The sequence below is a fragment of the Malaya genurostris genome, chromosome 2 (genome assembly GCF_030247185.1).
Source record: "Malaya genurostris strain Urasoe2022 chromosome 2, Malgen_1.1, whole genome shotgun sequence".
NCBI lineage: Eukaryota > Metazoa > Arthropoda > Insecta > Diptera > Culicidae > Malaya > Malaya genurostris.
In genome coordinates this window covers 335,073,151-335,096,331 of record NC_080571.1, presented here as the reverse complement: position 1 = coordinate 335,096,331, position 23,181 = coordinate 335,073,151, and the positions used below count along the sequence as shown (strand labels likewise).

The following is a 23,181-nucleotide window of genomic DNA, read 5'->3' as shown; positions in this document are numbered from 1 at the left end:
GCTGATTCACTGAGTTGCTTCGTTTATTTTCGTAAAATGCGACAGTAATTCTTTAGAAAAATAATGCTATCTCCTTGAGTGCCTTTCATAGTCGTATTACTGCATCAGTATTGCGTCTTCTGTTCATGATTTAGTGGAAGTTTCCTTCGTTTTTAACATTTTTACATTTATTAAGCTGTGCCCACCAAATTTGTCTCGAACAAATGCATTCTGCATGAAACCCGTTTCACGAGTTGTGGTTAAAACAGTACTTGCTTCGTGCCAGGTAGCTCTATTATACAGCTTCAAAATGCTGTACGGGATTACTTTCTGACGTTCAAAATGGCCGAATTGGAGAATTCTCTACGATATTAGTTACTGTTCTTAGAATTTTCTCGAACGCGAAGCAGTCAAATACTGGCTTTATTCATGCTCGTTTGGTGCGAATTCTGCACTGCGAAAATTGCACAAAGCAAATCAAATTATTCTAGATTTGCACTAAACTGATGGTTTTTATCTCCGATTTGCAAAGAAGCAGGTTTTATTGTTCTTTAGATAACATTTGGAGTTATTAAAAGGACTGATTTTGTATAATGTTCCCCATCGTTGTCTACTTTTCTTTGTATTTTGCTCCAATGCAAACGACGGATTGATTCAATATGGAACTGAATTCTGAACCATCCGGGATTGATTTACGTAGTAGAAAAACTTCGTATTGTTCTTTGGACTATATATTATTAGTTCTAAAAAAACGATTTATAGAACTTTGAAACTGGACCTTAGTTGAAATTTAGTTCTGAAACTGAATTCTCCATTTGTCTGAATCGAAACTGAGTTTAACACCGAAATCCAGTTCCAGAATTCAGTTTCAACATGCAGGCTCTGATTTCTGGAACTAAATCCTGTAACGGAATTTTGAAATTAAATTCTAAGCTTGAAATTAAGTACAGAATTCAGGTGAACCAGATTAGATTCGGAAATCAGTCTTAGAATTCATTTACAGAAATCAATCCAGAATTCAGCTTCAGGATCCAGATCCAGTATTCAGCAGCTGAAAACGCAAAACTTTTTCTTCCTGATCATATTTCCGATAGCTTGTACAAAAAATTATGTTGTTCGATTAGGTACAACAAAAGATTTTCACGATTGATTTCAATCCATTCCTGAACAAAGTAAATTTTGAAAAGGCTCCATAGTAAAGTAAGTCGTATTCACCTGTTTTAATCCACATAGTGGTGTAATGAAGCCTTTCTCAAATCTCTCATAGTGAAAAACAAAAAAGAAACCAGAGTCCAGGGCCTTTCTCATATTAAAAACATCACTAGAAGATTTTGTTTGAGTTTCTTTTTTTGAAACTTGAATAAAACCAAAAACTTACTTCGGTATAAACTACCATCACCTTTTCAATTTGTCAAGTTAATAAAGATTTAAATGTGGCAACGCTGCACGCTATACAAAACTGAACAAAGCACGTTGTGTGCTAGGCGAGTGCGTTTTCTTCTTCTTTTGCACCAGCACGTACCGATGCTTACCGATTTTGCATCTTTTAGTATGACAGTTTGAAAGTTTCAATACTCATTGCCCTATAATTTTGGAACCGGAAGTCGGATCTGGATGAAATTGCACAAAATCTTTTAAGGTACTGAGAGCTTTAATTGAATCATGATTTGTGAAAATCGGATTAACCGTTTCTAAGAAATCGAAGTGAGTTCCGGAAGCGGAAGCCGGGCACTAGTAGTCCCAATTCAGATTTATATATTCACCACCTAACACGGTCTACCAACTAGATGAATTTACTTGTAAATTTTATGCAAAAGTGCACCTCGTTTCGCTATCGCTTGTGAAAAAATACTCATAAAATTCAAATTTTTCACTAATTGCACTGTTATCCCGGAACCGGAAGTCGGATCTGGATCAACTGTTCGGGGACTTTTTAAAGAATTTCAAGACCTTTTATTTGCATCGTAGTTTGTAAAAATCGTTTGAGAAACTTCGGAGAAAAATGAATGCGTATTTTCTCATAGATTTGCACATATTACCTTGTAATTCCAGAACCGGAAGACGGATCGGAATAAAATTCAATAGCGATCTATGGGACCATAAGACCTTTTATTTGAATCTGAGTTTGTGAAAATCGGTTCAGCCACATACACACACAGACATTTGCTCAGTTCGTCGAGCTGAGTCGAATGGTATATGAGATTGGGACCTCCGGGCCTCGGTTCAAAAGTCGGTTTTCACAGTGATTGATAGCCTTTCTATATGAGAAAGGTAAAAATTCATACTTTTTAGGGAAAGACGTTTGAACCTGTCACTTATAGTTATATCAGCCGGTATCGGGTTTCTTTTTCTTTACCACGTGTATGAAATCGAACGCAGCATGCTATGTGCTACATTTATAGAGTCGGTGTTGTGTTTTCTTCTTCCGTGCCAGCATATATACGTAACGATGCGCTTTATATGAAAGTTTGAAATTGGTGGTACTCATAACCCTGTAATTTCGCAACCGGAAGTCGGATCATGATGAAATTCATTAATTCCTCGTGAAATCATAAGCCCTTTCATTCGAAACTCGGTCACGCCATCTCTGAACTAAGTAAGGAAGTAACTTGAAAATTAAATTTTTACTCTAATCAGCTTGTAACTCCGGAACCGGAAGTTGAATTCAAATAAAGTTCAGGAACTTTGTATGGGACTACAAGACCTTCCATTGGAATCTTAAGTGCAAAAAATTGTTACATATGAATAAACAAAAAATATCAACTTTGAGATTTTTGAAATCGAAAACATATTTGACTGGTAAATGTTTTGGAAATGCATGAAACGTCGAGATCTAGTGTTATCTAAAAGGATTTGAAAAAAGTCCAATAAAGTCGACTTAGCACTAGATCTGGACATTTCGTGCATTTCTGAGATGAAAAACCTGTTTTAATCCACCTATTGGTGTAATGATGCCTTTCTAATATCAATCATACTATCATATATAATACTGTGGTATTCTTCAAAATAATTTTCTTCGATTCTTAAAAGAATAACCGAAATCGGTTTGTTTGACCGTCTACTGATAAAAACTATCAATTGGAAAAGATTTGAGGTCGATTTAGAATTTTTTTTAAGGTTTTCCCCCATTTTATATTTCCGGATCCGGAAGTCGAATCCGCATGAAATTCAGGAATTACGCATGAGACCACAGGACCTTTCATTTGAGTTAGAACACATATTTTCTTTGTTTTGCACATTTTACCCCATAACTCTCGAACCGGAAGTCGGATCCAAATAATATTCAGGAATTTTATATGGGACCTCAAGACCTTTCATTTGAATTTGTAAAAATCGGTTCAGCCATCTCCGAGAAAAGTTAGTACAAAAAAACGTTACATACACGCATACGTACATACACACACATACACACACACAGACATTTTGTGATCTCGACGAACTGAGTCGAATGGTATATGACACTCGGCCCTCCGGTCCTCGGTTCAAAAGTCGGTTTTCACAGTGATTGCATAACCTTTCTATATGAGAAAGGCAAAAGGAAAACTGCATTTCTTTGAAAATTCGCATGAAGGGCGAAAAACCGTAACAAGTTTTCTAAATTGACCTCAAATCTTCTCCAATTAATAGTTTTTATCAGTAGACGGTGAAACAAACCGATTTCGGTTATTCTTTTTAGGAATCGAAGAAAATTATTTTGAAGAATACCACACCATATATGATAGTATGATTGATATGAGAAAGGCATCATTACACCACAAGGTGGATTAAAACAGGTTTTTCCATAAACTTTTCTCGGAAATGACTGAACCGATTTTTACAAAATTAAATGCAAATGAAAAGTCTTGTAGTCCCATACAAAATGAATATTGTTTGAAAATTGACTTACGGTGTCGGAGTTATGGGGAAAAATGTGCAAAAAAAAGGAAATTATAAATTTTTTCGGAGATGGGTGAACAGGATTTCACCAAATTAGATTCAAATGAAATGTCTTATGGTCCCATAGAAAATTCTTTAATGCGACTTCTGGTTCCGGAGTTACTGGATAATTAGCGTAAAAATTCCAATTTCAAATTACTTGTTAACTTTTCTCAGAGATGGCGTGACCGAATTTTTAGAACTTAAATTCAAATGAACGGTTTTATGGTCCTATACAAATCTTCTGAATTTCATCTAGATCCGACTTCCGGTTCCGAAATTAAAAGAAAAAGATTGTTGAACATTTCTAGAAAAATGGGACTGCTACGGGTTCAAATCAGTTCCAATCGATAGGCTTTATCATTTGACGGCCAAACGCAGCCATTACACAAGGTTACACAAGCCTTCGGCCGGTTTCGGTAGCATCGGAAATAGTTATCACAAACTCTAAAGTGGAACGAACTCACTTTACTCAGCGATGGCTTGGTCGATTTTCTCAGGCTCAAATGATTCCACACAGAACTCTTGAATTTCGTCTGGATCTGACTTCTAGAAAAAAAATAGGGTTAAGGAATCAGGAAGCAGAACAAATTGGCCCAAATGGCACGTTCCCCTTGATATTTGGCGATTTGTGCCTTGCCATGAATTTGTTTTTAGCATCATTTTCCCAATATATAAGAGGGAAGGATTGAAAGGAAATGGTAAGGGTTGGACTAGGAGGAAGGGAAAAATTGACGACGCAAAAACACATAAAAGCAGAAGTAAATTCTGCACCCCTAAGGGATGCTGAACAATCTGCTGGGGATCACATTTAGTGGAAGCTGAAGTAAATTCTGAACCTCCACGAGGTCCCGAACAGTCTGCTGTTAATAAAACCTCCAACCCCCGAGAGGATTTAGAGATCTTACAAAAGCGACACCATTCTGCACTCCCGGAAGAATGCAGAACGATTCACAGTATGTATGAGCAGAAGTAAATTCGGTACCCCCTAAAGGATGCCAAACAATCTGCTAAACCCTATTTAAGGTGAATACAGAAGGGATTCATTGACTCCAGGAAGAACGATGAACCCTTCTGACTATAGCTCCTTACCACATTGAGTTAGAAACGAGAGAATATCCTTCAATTTTAGCTCCGCATACACAGACTCAACCATGTATGGAGAACCAAAAACCCGGATACGTAGCTGCGTCAATGCGGGACAGTTACATGTCAGATGATATGAAGTACCACAATCACTTTCACACAAATCATACGAATAATACTCAGCACGTTGAATAGTAGCCATGTGATAATTGAGTTTGCAATGTCCAGTCAGAGCTATGACCAGAATACTGCAATGATACTTGGAGAAATGCAGTAGACACTTTGACATTTTCAGATTTAAATTTGGTAGAAATGCTTTTGTGTGAGCGCAAGTTTGCAAGCTGCGCCAGTAGCTGGCATGTTTGGATGCAGCCCAAAAACGAATCTTGTGCTTTATCCAACTAGTTGAAAGTGGTAAAGCTGGTTCGGGACCAACGAAATCATTCGTTGCACCAGCTCTAGCCAACTAATCAGCCCATTCATTTCCAGTAATACCAGAATGGCCGAGTACGCATAAGAAGTAAACAGCATTTGAAATGCTGAGGTCTTCAATTTGAGTTCGACATGCGATCACTAGATTCGACTGTGAGTCATTCGAACTGAGTGCTTTTAAGGCTGCCTGACTGTCGGAACAAAAATAAATTCGTTTACCACAGATCCTCTGCCGAAGTGCCGATTGTACTCCACACAGAATTGCGTAGATTTCTGCTTGGAACACAGTACAGTATCTACCAAGTGAAAGAGACTGCTCCAGCCTCATTTCACGACAGTAGACACCAGCACCAGCACGACCATTCAACAGAGAACCGTCCGTATAACAAACTATGTGTTCATCAAGTTGTCGCTCCAGACAACCAAACAACCATTCCTCACGAAGAGGATAGCTCACATTGAATGTTTTGAAAGGAAAACTATAATTAGTGTAAAAATTCCAATTTCAAATTACTTGCTCACTTTTCTCAGAGATGGCGTGACCGAATTTCTCGAACTTAATTCAAATAAACGGTTTTATGGTCCTATACAAATCATTTGAATTTCATCTAGATCCAACCTCCGGTTCCGAGATTAGAAGAAAAAGAGTGTTGAACATTTCTAGAAAAAATGGGGTTGCTACGGGTTCAAATCGGTTCCAATCGATAGGCTTTATCAGTTGACGGCCAAACGCAGCCATTCAGGCTACCCAAGTCTTCAGATTTTCCGGGGGCATCGAAAATAGTTATCACAAAATCTAAAATGGAACGAACTCACTTTACTCAGCGATGGCTTGATCGATTTTCTCTGGTTAAAATGATTCCACACGGAACTCTTGAATTTCGTCTGGATCTGACTTTTGGTTCCGAAATTGCAATTGAAATGAATTGCAAACCATCTTATTAACCACACCGGTACGCGCATGCGGTGGTACGGAATAATGTAAAACACAACACCGCCTCTACGAACGAAGCACACTGTGTGTGCTGTTCGATTTCGCACACGCGATAAGCGAAACGAAATACCAACACCGAAGCTCGATTTTGAATAAACCAGTGAGTCCATCGGCACCGAGAACACATAAGCCAAAGTTTTCAACCGTTTTGAAGAAAACAGAATCACGGCACAGGCACGAATGTCTGTTACCGTTGTGTGATTTTGGTTGAATATGGTGCTGAGATAAAGACAGGATAATGAAAGATAAAAATGCCTAATCTTCATATAGTTGACGACACAAAAAGTGTCAATGAGAAAGGAACCATTGAAACCACTAGGCGGATTAAAACAGGTTTTTCATGCAGTACTTAACCGTAGCCCAAAAAAACTTGAGTATGTGTATAAAAATCATTAATTTCGTTTATTTTTCTCCTTGTAAAAACGGTGAAAATTTCGACAATTTATCATTTGCAAAATAGCGAAAATTTTTACTTATGGAAATTATCTGTCAGATTAGAAAACTGTGATGGCGTTTTACGTAGCCTACTTGGGTTCGATTTCCAACTCCGCGCATAGTTCCAGGAAGTGTTTCTGATACTTCTGTACTCAACAATAAAACAAATGAAAATGCAGTGAGTTTTGGTGGTTTAGAGACTCGACAAGATAAGTACCATGCGGTAAACTTTCAACGAGCATCGAGAAAAAATTCTCTAGAATGCTTTTTATTTTATTTCTTGGAAATATACACTATTTTACATGCATTATTTTTTATGCTACCACTTTTGGTTTTCCGCACAATATTTTCTAGAAACTCTCTTTATTGCTACTAACAAGCAGTCGCTTTATACCAATAGAGACGAGCTCATTTGAACTGAATACTGTCGCCATTGATTCAAAGTGCGATCATATTTTTCTTGAAAGCATAGGAATACGATTTCAGTAATGCATTTTGGCATCAGCATGAAAGTCACTTCCATAAACCGGAACCTTTCAGAACACTTATGAAGCCTGACTAGCCTACCCGGCATTCGTTTCATATTCTTGAGCACAATTACCGTCCATTTGTTCAAAGTAAAGCCAGTCCATGCCGAAATTCCACTTATTCCGCCTTTCTGAGCAACGAAAATATGGCCTGCTTATTCTGAATTTCCTTCCCGGTATTGGAAACAATCAAAACCGTTTCAAATTTTGCTAGCTGGCTTTTAGCCCGACAGACATGCTCCGGAAAACACACATTCACTAGCATCTGGCGTTTCAATTTTAATAAAACATTCCCGGGATCACGGGGAGACACATCGCAATGCTCCCACGTCGGATGCTGAAAAGTCTTTTAAAAGTGCAAGCGCCGGCAGCATCGGGGTGCTCTTTTAGCTCAACTGGGAAACGACAACCTCTTTGTCGGAGGCGGCTAGGCCATAAAGAAATGTCACCGGGAAACTTTTCCAACCCATCCTCGCCACACGAACACAAAACTCGGTAATGGGATTTTCGAGTTGGTTTCCTTTATGGAAAAGCATCTACCGGAAGTGGAGTTCGTTCCACTTCCGTTTGGTCCAGTTCAAAAATTGGATTCTTGTTCTACCTGAACAGGAAAACTTTATCCAGTGTATTGTTTCTGTGGACCGAAGGAGAAACAGGGTACAGTTAGGAAAGTAAACAACGGAAATAAGGTGAATAGCCAACTTCGGTTAAAGATTTACTCCGGCTCCTGCGATCGTGGGTAAAAATGTCTCCAAACAGAAACACTTCATTTCTAGGCTATTGAAGCGAATGACGCTTGCTGTGTGGGAAAACTTCACTCTTCGGCTGATGAAGAAATTTTCATTCCCGCCGTCATGGCTGACTAGACCCCGGCCTGTTCAAGTTGGGCAAGACGTCGTTGATCAACCAACCGACTTTCGGCTGCAGCTTGTCTTTCGGTTTATCACTGACGGCTTGCAGTTCGGTTCGGTTTGGTCGGTCGGTTAATCTCCGGTGGGATTTTCCAACTGGCCAAATTTATGTATTTTTCGCTGGTGATTTAAAGGCCAGGCGGCCACGACGTTCAACGTTGCGAGAAAGACGTTCAACAATACTTTATTTTTGTTATGTTTTCAGGAATGTTTTGAAACAAAACAGCAGTGCTGAGCCAGGCCAAACTGGTGTTTATGTAAGACGCGCTGCGTTGTGCAAATGTTTATAAATAATGTGGCTATGGAAAAGTTAATGCTGTATTTTCGTTAAGTTTTGTCATGATGGTCCTACCATTCGTCCAGGAAGTGATTCGGACGGTGACAGTTCATTTAGATGCATACTAAATTTAGACGTCATTCTTCTAGCTCAAAACGGGTCTAAATCGAAGTTCTGCCCGCCCCTGGAACCTGACTTCTTTTACGCACCATCCGGAACTGGAATGGCGTGAACCGGAAACTTCAAAAGGCCCCGGCAAATTGAATCAATTATGAGCTTTTCCTGTTCGGTTCTCATTTTCTATCGTCTACTAGCCGGCAAAGATCGACGCGAATACGGTCCGTCACCGGACGGACCGCATATGACGGAAGTTCGGCCTCCCGTACTCCAGTCCAGTTGCCACTCTTCACACAAACAGGACTAATTTCGGGTGCAATTTCCTGGCACTTTTTTTTTGTCGTCATCTTTCCATATCTACGAGGCAGAAAGTCTGCTCCATTTTTCGCTGAAAAGGATCCTGTATTTAACTGGACACATGGTCACGGTATGGTTCTTCTGTTCTGCTGTGAAAGCCTCCGGGTCAAACCGGGACGAAGTCAACTCCGGAAAGGAATAATTTGTTTGTATTGTTATGTCTCTGTTTGCCGTACGGAACTGTTCAGTGCTTCCGACAGCATTCGAGCTAAGCTGCCATTCACATGTATAGGAAACGGTGGCCAAGGGAAAGAAAAAGTTTTCAAGCTGGAAAATTTGCCGCCCAACCCTGCTGTCTCCTACCCGATAGATGGAAAATGCTATCTATTCGGAGTATTTCCGCCCCCTGCCATCGCCACCGTCGATGATATTTAAGTCCGGAGACAGTTTTGCTTTCATATCTTCCCCTTTGCTCCATCGTATAATGCATCCTAGGCTAGAGACTGCATGCTGTCTGAACAATGTGAGTGTTTGGGACCTTTAAGCACTGAACCGGTATTTCCTGGAGCATCCCAGGAATGATTCGGGCAAAAAGGCACTACCATATGAAAGTTGTGGTGAAACTATATTTCCTCGCCAAATAATGAATTTAATTTGGATCCTTGTCTTCTCGTTCGTTACTCCTTCTTTCCGGAGCTCGTGCCACTCTCTAGCCGTAGCCAACCAGTCAATGATGATGGGTTGATTTAATGCAATTTCTGGTAGGATTCAACATTCTCTGATATAATAACAGTTTGTGTTTCCGGCGTCTGGGCACATCCTTGAGAATGGAGGCCTTAGAGCTTTGGCGTGTCTTTTCGTATGAGAGCATATCATAATAGCATAGTATGAGAAGCAGATGACTTTCCAACTAATGGCTGTTGCATTTGGCAGAGGATTCAATCTAATGAAAACATTAGGAATTTGCTTCTGAGCTCTCCGGAACCCCCCCCAGTAGAGTGGAAAAACGGCAGCAAAGTGTGAATTTTAGATTTGAAATAAATTAAGCTGCAACGTTATAATTCTTTAAGAAAATGGTGTTGAAATAGACTTTTCCGACGCAGAAAAGTTGTTTTCATACTTGTGACTCATCACACGGGATACAACACTGGAAATTCATCGATTTATTTGACTCAGGTCAAGATCCTTACGAGATTACCAAAACCCATTGTATCATTTAACATTATGGTTTTCGAATCAGTAAAACTCTGTCTCTTGGAGAAGGCCATTTGAAATACTGGTCGTACATTCATTTATTTTATCAGTGTTGTTCCCGGTTCTCTCATGATAGTTTTTGGTTGTCTATCTGCTGTCCAAAGTACTGTTTAATATTATGGAATCGATGTTAAGTGCCTTGTTCTACATTGATTGCTTATTAGCTGAGAACAGCTTATGTTCAATGCTCGCATGTTTAGTTTTGTTTTTTGATTCAGTTGCACTGAATTTAGGGGAAGGTGTTCGGTTGCCGGCACCCCACTGTAACTTTTGACAGAAAGCAGATAGCGTCATTCATGTGTGTATGTGTGTGTGTCCATCGAGGCAGAACTCTTGGGCCTGTGCGCCGAGCTCTTGCCTATTCGCAGTATTAGATAAGAATAGATAAAGGCCCATAACTTCCAGAGTTTTGTTTTTGATAAGCATGAAAAATATGCTTGAAATGTTTTATTAATACAAAATAAATGATTTTTCAAAAGTGTTAGACCCTAACCGTCCTCTAACGAGAAATCGCGGTGTAAAAAAGGCCTAGAAAAGTTTGGAACGCCGTTGGAATAAGCAGATGTGGCACGTTGTGCGCTGGTTGCAGTACGTCACCAGCGTTTTGAAGAAAATCTATCGTTTCAAGGCTCCATGTAGGAAGGAACCGATTGAATTAGGTACAGTTGAAACACGCGAACGTCACATTTTATTGAATTATATTTCCTTTCACTCGACTTTCGATGATAGTCTTGGAACCTTGTACGTTGATGTCATAATGTTTCCTTCTAATTTGCCGAAAAGAGTTTCTTACACTCCAAATCATATCTACGGATGTCGGTAAAATTTTACTAACTTTTAATCAACTGAATATTCAGAAATCGGTTCAGAAAAAGTTTCAGTTGTTGAACAATCGGTAGAGTTGTTCCAGTCATAATTATACTGACATGTTCATCATTCTTACTGATCGTCGAGTGGAATTTACAAATAATCCGTAAACAAATCTTTGTCGTGAACTATTACTGTTTCTCGAAAAAATCTCTCTAAAACCCATGAAATAAAGGGAAAAACAAAATAAAATTTCATACAAAATTTTCGTACTACAAGGTAGGGGAAGATGTTCGGTTGTCGGCACCTCATCCGTAACTTTTGACAGAAAGCAGATAGCGTCATTCATGTGTGTGTGTGTGTGTGTGTGTGTGTGTGTGTGTGTGTGTGTGTGTGTGTGTGTGTGTGTGTGTGTGTGTGTGTGTGTGTGTGTGTGTGTGTGTGTGTGTGTGTGTGTGTGTGTGTGTGTGTGTGTGTGTGTGTGTGTGTGTGTGTGTGTGTGTGTGTGTGTGTGTGTGTGTGTGTGTGTGTGTGTGTGTGTGTGTGTGTGTGTGTGTGTGTGTGTGTGTGTGTGTGTGTGTGTGTGTGTGTGTGTGTGTGTGTGTGTGTGTGTGTGTGTGTGTGTGTGTGTGTGTGTGTGTGTGTGTGTGTGTGTGTGTGTGTGTGTGTGTGTGAGAGAGAGAGAGAGAGAGAGAGAGAAAGAGAGAGTGTGTGTGTGTGTGTAATAGCAGCACGTTCTTTTTGTGCCGAATACTGAAGCGAACAGACGCTTGTACTTTTTGCTGCACTCAAAACAAATTTGAATTGTGTGAAAATCAACACAAAAGTTTTTTTCTGACATTTTTTATAGTATCATAAATTGAAAAGCATCAATCGACACGGTGAGTGGATTGAATATTTATGAGATGAAATGGATTTATTTCTTGATTTAATACCGAATGCTATCAAAATTTTCGCAACCAATTTTTTTTTCGAAATTTTCAAAATGTCAACCGACACCCCATTTTTTTCGACAAATCGTGAAAAATTGTCAGAGAGAGATGCTCAACTTGCAAATTTGTCTATAGATGATCAAATTTCGTAGTTAACTTGCAAACCTTTTTTTCGTCTGAAGACTTTTTACAGACTTTTGAAACGTCAACTGTTTGCCGACATTCATCAGAATTTACAAACTTATGAAAATTGGCGTGATCTTTTTTGTTTTTGCTAGCTAAACTTATTGTTTATCTGGCATCTCTGGTAATGTGCAACACGTGGACAAATTGACAGCTTATATACATCCGTCTAAAAGACTGTCCCAGAAAGTATGGACGCACTTTGATTTCGCTGTAAATAATTCACAAGTGTTAGATATTCAAATTTTATTCGATATACTGATATTATTAGACTACAACAACAGAATACTATTCTCAACATTTGCTACTTAGCCATTGTAGACTAGCTGGCGCCCCTTCTTGCGAACATTCCTCATTAAATTCCGTACAGACTTCTTGGTGACAAGGTTTGACACTTTTTTCCAATCTTTTTCGAACTGTTTAATGGTTTCGGCTGCCGAGACATGTTTCCTAAGATGTACCTTCGTTAATGCCCAAAATTTCTCAATTGGTCGAAGTTGTGGGCAATTTGGTGGATTCATGTCTTTTGGAACGAAAGTGACATTTTTGGTAGTGGCAAGAAGCAAGATCTGTCAACAGACAACAGCTACAAATTGCTTGCCAGACCATAGCTTTCTTACTAAATTTTTCGACTTCAATCGATGTCTCGGACTGGTTTAACACTTGCCCTTCTCGCACCGTATAATATTGTGGTCCCGGCAAGGATTTGTAATCGAGTTTCACGTAGGTTTCGGCGTCCATGATTATGCAGTTCAAATTTCCAGCAAGAATCGTATTGTGCAGCTTTCGAACCCTCGAACCTGTTCGATGCTTCTTGTTTCGGACTACGTTTTGGTTGTTTCTGCTTCCTATAGTTCGAAGATTCAAACGTTCTTAGGCACGAAGAACATTTGACTTCGAAGTGCGCACTTTTTTGGCCACATCCCGAACTGAAACCTCTTTCCTTTGCTCGAACGCCTTCAGTATACGTTTATCCAACTGAGGGTTAGCAGGACCTTTTTTTCGACCCGTTTTCGGTTTATCCTCAAAGGTGTTATTCTCACCGAACTTCCTGATTGCATTTCGCACGGCTTTTTCACTTACTCCTTCCATTTTTGCTATCTTTTTCAGTGACAGTCCGCGTTCTGTGCACCATTTGTAAACAATTTTTCGACGTTGTTCTGCTGAAAGTCCACGCATTTCGAAACAAACTAATGAAAACGAATAAACAACTGCACAAGTGGTTAGAGAAGAGTGTAAACAACAGGACGCAGCCATAAAAATTGATAGATTCTGAACCATTGCGAAATGGAAGCGGTTTTTGGTTGCGTCCATACTTTCTTTGACAGTCTTTATAAGTAAAAACTTTTATTCTCTGGATCTTTTCGCAATGGCGACTCTCCAAACAAATCGTCGAAGTTGAAGGAAAATGAAATTTAATGCACTGATTAATGCCATTAAACGTTGCTTAGTGGATAAGAAACCAATAAATTCTACTGCAGTAACGTGTTCAATGCTGCAAAGCCGGTGGAAGACCGGTCAAACCAATAGTTCCCACCTGGGTTCGATTGCCAACCCCGCACATAGGGTCAGAAAGTTTCTCTGGCCCGAAGAGGCGAATGACCTTAAGGTTAAAACCTCTTTAATCGAAACAAAAAAAAATAGCCACCATGCAAATCATCGGCCAAGAGAGCCAAGGTGAAGTCAATACCAGACAATGAAGACTTTTGTCCAAAACGCTTTCGAAAAGAAGAAATTTCGTTTTTTTTTCTTTGAATAAGTCTTTACTTATATTTTTCCTTTTTTAGCAAATTTTCTTGGGGTGCCAGTAACCGAACACCTCTTTTGAAATGGCCAAAATTTATCACTTTACTAAATTGATAATAGAGTTTTCATAAACAAATAAATCAACTCAGTTTCTTAATCATTTGTTAGCTAGGGAATTTAGCTTTTCATTGATGTACATATTAGAGATGGTCGGGTATCGGGTATTTTACCCGAAACCCGACCCGTACCCGTACCCGACGGGTTTTTGGTCGGGTACGGGTAAAATTTTTTATTTTCAATCGGGTACGGGTCGGATACGGGTAAAAAAATTTACGGCTCACTCGGGTACGGGTCGGGTACAGGTAAATTTTTTTTTCGGATCGATTACCCAACCATTTGTACTTCACAGAAATACGTTTACACGTTGACGAGATTTTTTCATTGCAAAACAGTTCTTCCGAAAAATAATCAATTTGATTCAAGGGGTTTTGACATTCGCGCCTAGGACCAGACCTGTCAACTGGCATCTTTTTCCAGAAAAAAACATTTATTTTCTTCATTTAAAAAAAAGATCAATCATAGTTACGTGAAAAGTTATGTGAATAACAGATCGGCTGAAAAGTTCGTATCGTTTCTATGAGAGGGCGCCACTAGAAATAAATCCATACCATTTTCAGTTAGTACCAACCTTCAAAAGATACGTGTATAAATTTGACAGCTGTCTGATTATTAGTTTGTGAGATACTGCATTTTGAGTGGAGCTACTTTTGTTATTGTGATAAAAATGGAAAAAAGAATTTCGTGTGTTGAACACTACTTTTTGATGAAAAAAAGTGCCGCCGATACCAAAAAATGGCTTGATGAGTGTTATCCAGACTCTGCACCGGGCGAAGCAACAATTCGTAAGTGGTTTGCAAAATTTCGACTGGTCATATGAGCACTTAAGACGATGAGGGCAGTGGACGTCCAAAAGAGGCTGTTACCGATGAAAACGTGAAAAAAATCCACAAAATGATTTTCAATGACCGTAAAGTGAAGTTGATCGAGATAGCTGACACCCTAAAGATATCAAAGGAACGTGTTGGACATATTATTCACGAATATTTGGATATGAGAAAGCTTTGTGCAAAATGGGTGCCGCGTGAGCTCACAATCGATCAAAAACAACAACGAATTGATGATTCTGAGCAGTGTTTGGAGCTGTTATATTGAAATAAAACCGATTTTTTTCGTCGATATATAACAACGGACGAAACATGGCTCCATCACTTCACTCCGGAGTCCAATCGACAGTCAGCTGAGTGGACTGCACGCGATGAACCGAACCCAAAGCGTGGAAAGACTCAACAATCGGCCGGTAAGGTTATGGCGTCTGTATTTTGGGATTCGCATGGTATAATTTTCATCGACTACCTTGAAAAGGGAAAAACCATCAACAGTGACTATTATATAGCGTTATTAGAGCGTTTGGAGGACGAAATTTCAAAAGAAACGGCCTCATTTGAAGAAGAAAAAAGTTTTGTTTCATCAAGACAATGCACCGTGTCACAAGTCGATGAAAACCATGCTGAAATTGAACGAATTGGGCTTCGAATTGCTCCCTCATCCACCGTATTCTCCAGATTAGGCCCCCAGTGACTTTTTCCTGTTCTCAGACCTCAATAGAATAATCACTGGTAAAAAATTTAGAAGCAATGAAGAGGTAATCGCTGAAACTGAGGTCTATTTTGAGGCAAAGGACAAATCGTACTACAAAAATGGTATCGAAAAGTTGGAAGATCGCTATAATCGCTGTATCGCCTCTGATGGAAATTATGTTGAATAATAAAAACGAATTTTGGCAAAAAAATGTGTGTTTCTATTAAACGATACGAACTTTTCAGCCGAACTGTTATTTCCCGCCCTACTTTGTTTATAACATATATAATAAGACACACTGCCTTAGCTCTATGATGTTGCGGTCGGAATCTACTTTTCACGTAGGTTTTAATGGACTGCTATTTTAAAGCTGTTTAATGCACAATCCAGTAAAAATTATTTGATTCATAGACTGCCCTTACTCGCATATCAGTCTCATATCGATTTTCGCCAATTTTGAGTTAGCTTGAACAATGGAGTCTTTCCTCAATATACTCTCAGAAATTGCAATGAAAGTTGAGGGTTTGTTCATTAAAATATAAAAAAATATCAACTCATTTCTGTGTCCCATATGCTAAAGTACCCGCATATCAGTCCCATTCAGTGCAAAATTTCAATAATTTCATTTGTTGCAATATTGGAACAGCAAAGGTGTATTACCGATATTTCATGTAATAATACCAAGATTTAGCATTAGGGAGCAAAGCAAAGTCTTGGCATTACATTCCTTTCGTGGAATTTGGCCTTTCTGTTTCAACAGACTTCGCAGCCGATTCTTAGTGTACAGAATCATTGCATGGCTAGTACTATGGATCCTACTGACACTAAGCATCCTTCCAGGTCGGGGCTCGAACATACGACAGCTGGCTTGTAAGACCAGCGTCCTATGCATTGAACCGCCAACCCGGGACCAGCATTAGGGAGCACAATAAATAAAAAAATTCGGAAATAAACTTTTGATCGTCTTTTTCTCAACATGCCGATTTCCCATATGGGACTGATATGCAAGGATGGATAGTATATAAAATGTAGTGTAGTACTCATATCACATTCAGATACCAGAAAACTGTTATTTTAAATATTGGTTGGAGATTTTCAAAATTTTCATAAAAATCATTAGGATTCTTACCATAAAAACATGAACATTTAATTCAGAAAATCTGCTAAGAAGTTCTTCTTATTCTGCACTTTTGGGTGGTGTCACCTCACTTGAAATGACACCGATTGATGGCACAGCAAGTTGGGCTATATTGCTAGTTAATTTTCGTTTCTTTTCACTGGACTACAAGTGAAAATCTCGATGCGTGACAACGTGGAGTCGCAAAAGTAAGGGTGAAAATCTTTTCTCGCGAAATACTCAAATTTTCACAGTGTTCACTCGTTGAGGGTTCCACCGGCTCAATGGCTGTAAAAACCACCAGCTACCGATAACATCGTGGGTGTGGGTTTGTGAGGCTTACAAAACGGGCATAGTTGACAAATTAATTTAAATCAAAATCATAATTCATTTTGCTTTGTAGTAAAAAATTGTAACCAAAAAAATTTCCTACGAATGTTCAAACTACTTACACTTGAAGGACTCACTGTTCACCATTTTCAAAATTGAATTTTTCACACCGGGAATACACGTACATTGTTTGATTCTTTGGTCAATTCACGTAAACGAACTGATAACACACTATTCATTTTAGGGGATGTTCGCATAACATTCATTTTCGTCACGTATAATATTCAATTTGACATTTGGAACTATTTTACGTGATTTTTCAAGTGATTCGAATGTGAATTTTTATTTGTGTGTCAAGATAATGAGCACGCTTACTTGTGGTTCTAAAGAATTGGATCAAAAGTCGCACTGTTTCGTAAAAACCATACCTACCCAAAATTGAATACAACGGGTATTACGACATTTTGGGTAAATATGCTTCTCGAAAAATTTGACTACTATTACTCCCTTTTGTTGACATTTGTAAATGAGTATAAAATACCAAAGACATTGAAAATCTGCAGGGTCCGCCATCTAACATTTATTTTTGAACTAGCGGTTATTTCGACATTGGTAACCTCAATGTCACTTCTGATTTGACAGAAACTTAGTTGTATCCTTCCGCTGAACGAAAATGGTTTGCATGTTTAAAAAAAAGTTACATTACATTATTCATGCTTCACATTGTATTTATTTATAACAAGCATTTTAATGTATTTTTCTTACCAACTAGAGCCTGATACGGCTCGATATCTAAAACACTTTATTTTTTCCATACTGAATTTTGGTAAAATTTTTACTACTCATTCGGGTCGGGTACGGATACAGGTAATTTTTAATCGGGTACGGGTCGGGCACGGGTAAATTTTTTTATTTTTTTTCGGGTACGGGTCGGGTACGGGTAATTTTTTTTTATTATTGATCGGGTACGGGTATTTATTTTAATTTTTAATCGGGTACGGGTCGGGTACGGGTAAATTTTTTTGCTGATCACTCGGGTACGGGTCGGGTTCGGGTATAAGAATTTCTATACCCGACCATCTCTAGTACATATGTCCGCATAATGTGCACTGACTCAGAAGTTATAAGCTTAAAATAAAAGGTTGCCGGTAACCGTACACTCTCCCCTACTTATATAAGCACCGAATTGTGTGTTGTGTGTGAATTGTTGGAGATGAACATTAAGCCTTGGCTTTGTTTATAGATTGCTTTCGAAAGTTTCATTGCAGAGTTAACCGTAACGAGTAGGTTATTCATATGAGTAACATGTATCTACTAGTTTCCGTGGGTTACCGACAAGTTTCTAGGACACTTTCCACCATTAAAAAGACCACATATGACGGAATATTTGTTGACTATCTATTTTTTATTCGTTTATACTCAACTTTCGCAATGTGGTCTTAGTGATAATTGTTTTTTACGTTTTTTTATAAACATAAAAAATAGGTATAGAATTCGCTCAAACTTTAGACAAATTTTTCGAGGCCCGGAGGGCCGAATGTCATATACCAATCGATTCAGCTCGACGAACTGAACAAATCGAATGTTTACTTTTTGAGTTATACGAAGTTTTATGTCAAAATTTTTCAGTTTTTTGACAGTATCTGTCACAATTGAAACAGAATATATTTTCAGACTTAGATTCCGTACGATAATACCTATCCAACAAGCCATAGATTTTTAAAATCCGTTAATTTTTAACGGAGATATCGAAATTTTCGTGTAAGCGACTTTTTTCCCTATTCCAGCAGTAGAAGTTTTGAGTGCTGTCTTGCAAAAAAATGCTTGGGAGCAACATAAAACACGATTTTTTATACTGTTACATACATTTGTTTCTAAGTACCCAAAAGACTGTGTACAGCATGATATTTTGCCTCAATCCGATTTTAGCACGGTTCGTTTTTGGCAACATAATTGTTCGAATATGACATATACCAGATGGTGACAGCATTTTCGAGTTGAAAGCAATTCCATAATTATATTGATTTAAACTACTTACAGCAATAAACGCTGGAAGAACATAACAGCCATATACCATTCGAATCAGTTCGTCGAGATCGGCAAATGCGTGTGTGACAAATAATTTCACTCAATTTTTTCGGAGATGACTCGACCGTTTTCTACAAACTTAGATTCATATTAAAAGTCGTATACTCCCAAACAAGGTTCCTGAAATATGTTTGGTTTCGACCTCTGGTTCTGGAACTACAGGATGATATGTTAAACGAAATTAAAACTGTGTAACTCATTTTTCTCGTAGATGGCTGAACCGATCTAAGATTCAATTGAAATCTAAGAATCATCTAAGATTCAAATGAAAAGTTTTAAGGTTCTATAAAATTATCTTGTTTTTCAGTCAGATCCAACTTCCGGTTTCGGAGATACAGGGTTATTAGTATAAAAATGTCTATTTCACATAAATTAATCAGGTTTATCGGGTTAGCAGATTTGGATAGTCGATAACCAAATAAACTTGTTTTATTTTTGGTTGTATTCAGTTTCCATTTCGGAAGGCACCCAAAAATTTAATTCATTGATTTTCAAACATTTTGAAACAATTGTAAACTATACTGCTCCTGAGGTGAATTTGTCTGACTTCGGCTACACCGAGTTTCGAATTCCGGTTCCAGTATCGAATCGTTTCTCAAAGCTCAATCGTTTTCTCAAAAAAGCCAAATCGAATTTCAGAAACAAAAGTTCAAATTAAAATAAGTCCAATTTTATCCAATTCTGACTTCCGATTCTGGAATTGTAGCATGATGAATTTTTAAAATTCAAAGCGATATAGAATATAAAAATCCCGAAAAGAATTAAAGTTATACTCAAAAATATTGAAATTAATTCGTCATATGGCCATACGAATCGGTTTGGGTTATGCTGGGTTATTTCTGAATACCGGAAATTACTTCGACATATCATGGAATGTTTAATCGATTGTTACACTTTTAGATTTAAACTCGATCCGATTTGCAGTTTCGACATTACAGAGTAATGAGTGATTAAAATCTCAATTTGCCACTTAAAACGACGGACATTAGAATAATGTCATGAAAACTGAAACACCGAAGAATTTTCATGCAAAAAACACATGCGGATTGATAGAAAAAAGATATTATCTCACTGCTAGGAGGATTAAGCACGTTTTTCTACATATGTTCGTTATTTTATGAAATATGACTTCATATCAGAGTTTGTAACCAGAACTATTTTTCACTAATGATGTGTCAAACATAAATCTTAAACAAATCCTTCTTGTACAAATTGTTTATTTTTCAAATAAAATTTTAAATGAGAATTATTTATTCATGACTTCTTTCTATTCATTTACTTACGTAGACATATTTCTTTCTTTTTTCAGCTATTATGATGCATTTCTTCTTCTTGGCAGCCTTCTTCTGGCTTAATACAATGTGTTTCAACATTTGGTGGACATTCCGGTAAGTACTATTTTCAATGATTGCATCTTTGTCCGGTAGGAACCATCCTACCGAATCTACCGGTGTTTGACGGTCTTCGTCGTTTTATTCGCATTCAAAAGCGCACTGATCAACTTATGCTCAATTTACGATTCACATAATTATACGACCACGTTTCAAATGTGAACACAAGCGGGTGCTGGCTGTTTGGTCATTCAATTGTTGTTCGGTTGATAAAACTTGCGCCTGATTGGTCGTTTGGTCTAGTTTTGTGTGCCCGAACGTCGGGTTTGATCGGAATGAAAAACCAATCGCCGTCGAAGCGCTGGCTATCATTTCAACGGCACATTTAGCGGCAATCCTTGGGATCTAATCTCTGGCCAGTTTTTTGACCGTCCCGGATCCGGTGCTCGTCCGGAATGAAGTGCTCGTTTAATTCGCCCATGCTAATATAGATCCCATTATGCAGCCTGGGTGGAAATCCACCCGGAGTGTATTGCTACATAATGAATGTGAACGAGCATAATAACAAATGCACTTTTATGTTTGCTGGGAGCTGCTGCAGCGTTCTACCGGTCGTAGAACGAAGAACCGCAAAATATGCGTTGTGGCCGCGGTGTTGCCACCGTTAGAATCCATCGGTCCATCGATGCACTGGTTTATGAGTGAAGGATGGCATTATTTTTCACAGTGTGCAACAATTACGTACACACTGACCACCATTTGGTCATTATAAAAAGCGAGAGCCCATGACCGCAAACCGTCTGCACCAGCATCGCGACACTGTTACCGCGTTGGACCACCTGATGGTCAACCAAAATCGGTTCGCAGGATGCACCAAGCAAGCGAGCAATCCCAGCAAAACCCGAACCAGCGAGACTGGACGATACAAATGTTTATCCAGCAATTTAGATTCAAATACAGTGCAATTTATTACTGCCGTTGCTTGTTTATTGCCACTAGCTAGTGTTGTGTGTTTGGGAAACGGCGCGACGGTTTGCTTTCGTTTGGCATTGGCAAAACTATGTGCAAATAACGCAACACAATGAAACAGTTTATGTAGCCGCAAGTTCATTGTTTAACCGGCGTAGATGAAATGTTTTCGGTGGTGGTCGAATGAAACTAAATAATTTAGCTTTTGGCAACACTGTCATAAGCAATGTTTCAAACCCGACCATAACCGACAGCCCCGTCGTGGTGCTAGCGAGCGATCGAGCGGGGGAGGGTGGAACTGCGGCATATAGTTGGCAATGAAATCGTTACAAACTGTTTAACAAATGCAATGTTGACATTAGTTCTGGCAGCGACAAGTAATACAACAAACGACGACAGCGCCAGCAACATGACTCCCCGCTAAGGATCCCCCCCCCCCTCACTGCGGACAGGCCTTTGCAGAAACCACGCTTATCTGCTGTGGGTTCGTAGTTATTGTGCCTGGCGAAATGTGCAACTCGCACAAATGTTTAATTTGCAATGTTTATGTCAAATGCAATTACCTCCACCACATTTCGCGCCCGCTTACAGCAGGCAGGCACGTAACGGGGCACCGGAATCGTGGTGACTGGCGGTGATGTTACCAAGTCGCACTCTATTTGGAATCGGGCTGACGTAGGCGTAGGATTCTAGTCACGTACATCATAACTTTTGATAGAGTTGGTAGAACTCTCTCGAAAGCTCTGCCGCATCGCACTCGGGCATCTTGACTTTTCATCGAATTTCGATTTTGAACTTTTGCTTTTGCTGACTGGGATGATACTGATGCTGATGCTCTGCCGTTGCTGTTCTACTTCCGGTTGGTTGAATAGAGCAGCTAGTTGACTGCATCTTACTTCCGGTGTTATATCAGAGTGGCCGTGGTATGCAGAAGAGTGCAGCATCCAATAGACGTGACTGCCTCATCCTGTGTCTATAAAAGTTTCAAACTTTACTAATGTTCTATTGGCACAGTTTCGTGGGTGACGTGAGGAATAAATTTGGTAACTATGTTCCATGGAATCAGTAAGGGCTATCATTACTACATTAATATGTAAAAAACGTCATCTGCCGGGAATTTTTTATCGCCAGAAGAAAGTATCTTGAGATCAGTTTCAACTTGACTAAAATGGATGGCAAAGCGGAATTAGGAAATGAACCTCAAGACCTTTCACACTGAATTTAAAACGTACCTTAATGCTTGTTTCATCTTGTATAAATTTTCTGAAAAATTCAGCTTAAATTCATGTGATAGTTCTTTTTCGTAATTTTAAGAAATGCATCACGAAGTTGAAACCGATTGTTTGACTTCTGATTTCTAGTCTAGTATTTAATTCATAGTGTAGAATATGTTTAAATATATTTGCCGTACAAATTCCAACTTGGTAAAGATAATTGATTTATGATGACGATGGAGCTCATGCTAAGTACGATTTTTTCCTCGGAACGGGAATTGGGTACTATAAACCATATGACGTGATTGGTGGCCATATCGTAGCTTTCAAACGAATTTTAGTTGTTCAGAAATTGTTTTAGTTATCTTTGAGAAAATTGTGACTGTACAGAATTTCCATGAGGAAACTATTTGCGACCAGGAGACGGGTATAGCGTGATGGGTAAGTCGATGCCTTTCACGCAGCCCGCCTGAGTTCGATTCCCAACCCCGCACATAATAGGGTCATAAAGTTTTTCTGGCCCGAAAAGACGAATAATCTTACGGCTAGAACCTCTATATTCAAAACCAAAAAAAAAGGCAGGTGGGTAATGTCAGAGACAT

At 38.9% G+C, this 23,181-nt stretch overlaps 1 protein-coding gene across 7 annotated transcripts in view; it reads left to right on the top strand.

The window, feature by feature from the left end:
• Positions 1-23,181, top strand: part of LOC131431671 (probable G-protein coupled receptor Mth-like 1) — a 312,811-nt gene that overhangs the window by 202,119 nt on the left and 87,511 nt on the right. For all 7 annotated transcript variants that reach the window (XM_058597523.1, XM_058597521.1, XM_058597522.1 and 4 more), the window contains exon 4: positions 20,375-20,453. In XM_058597523.1, the coding sequence (XP_058453506.1) occupies positions 20,375-20,453 (79 nt within the window). The remainder of the gene's footprint in view (positions 1-20,374; positions 20,454-23,181) is intronic.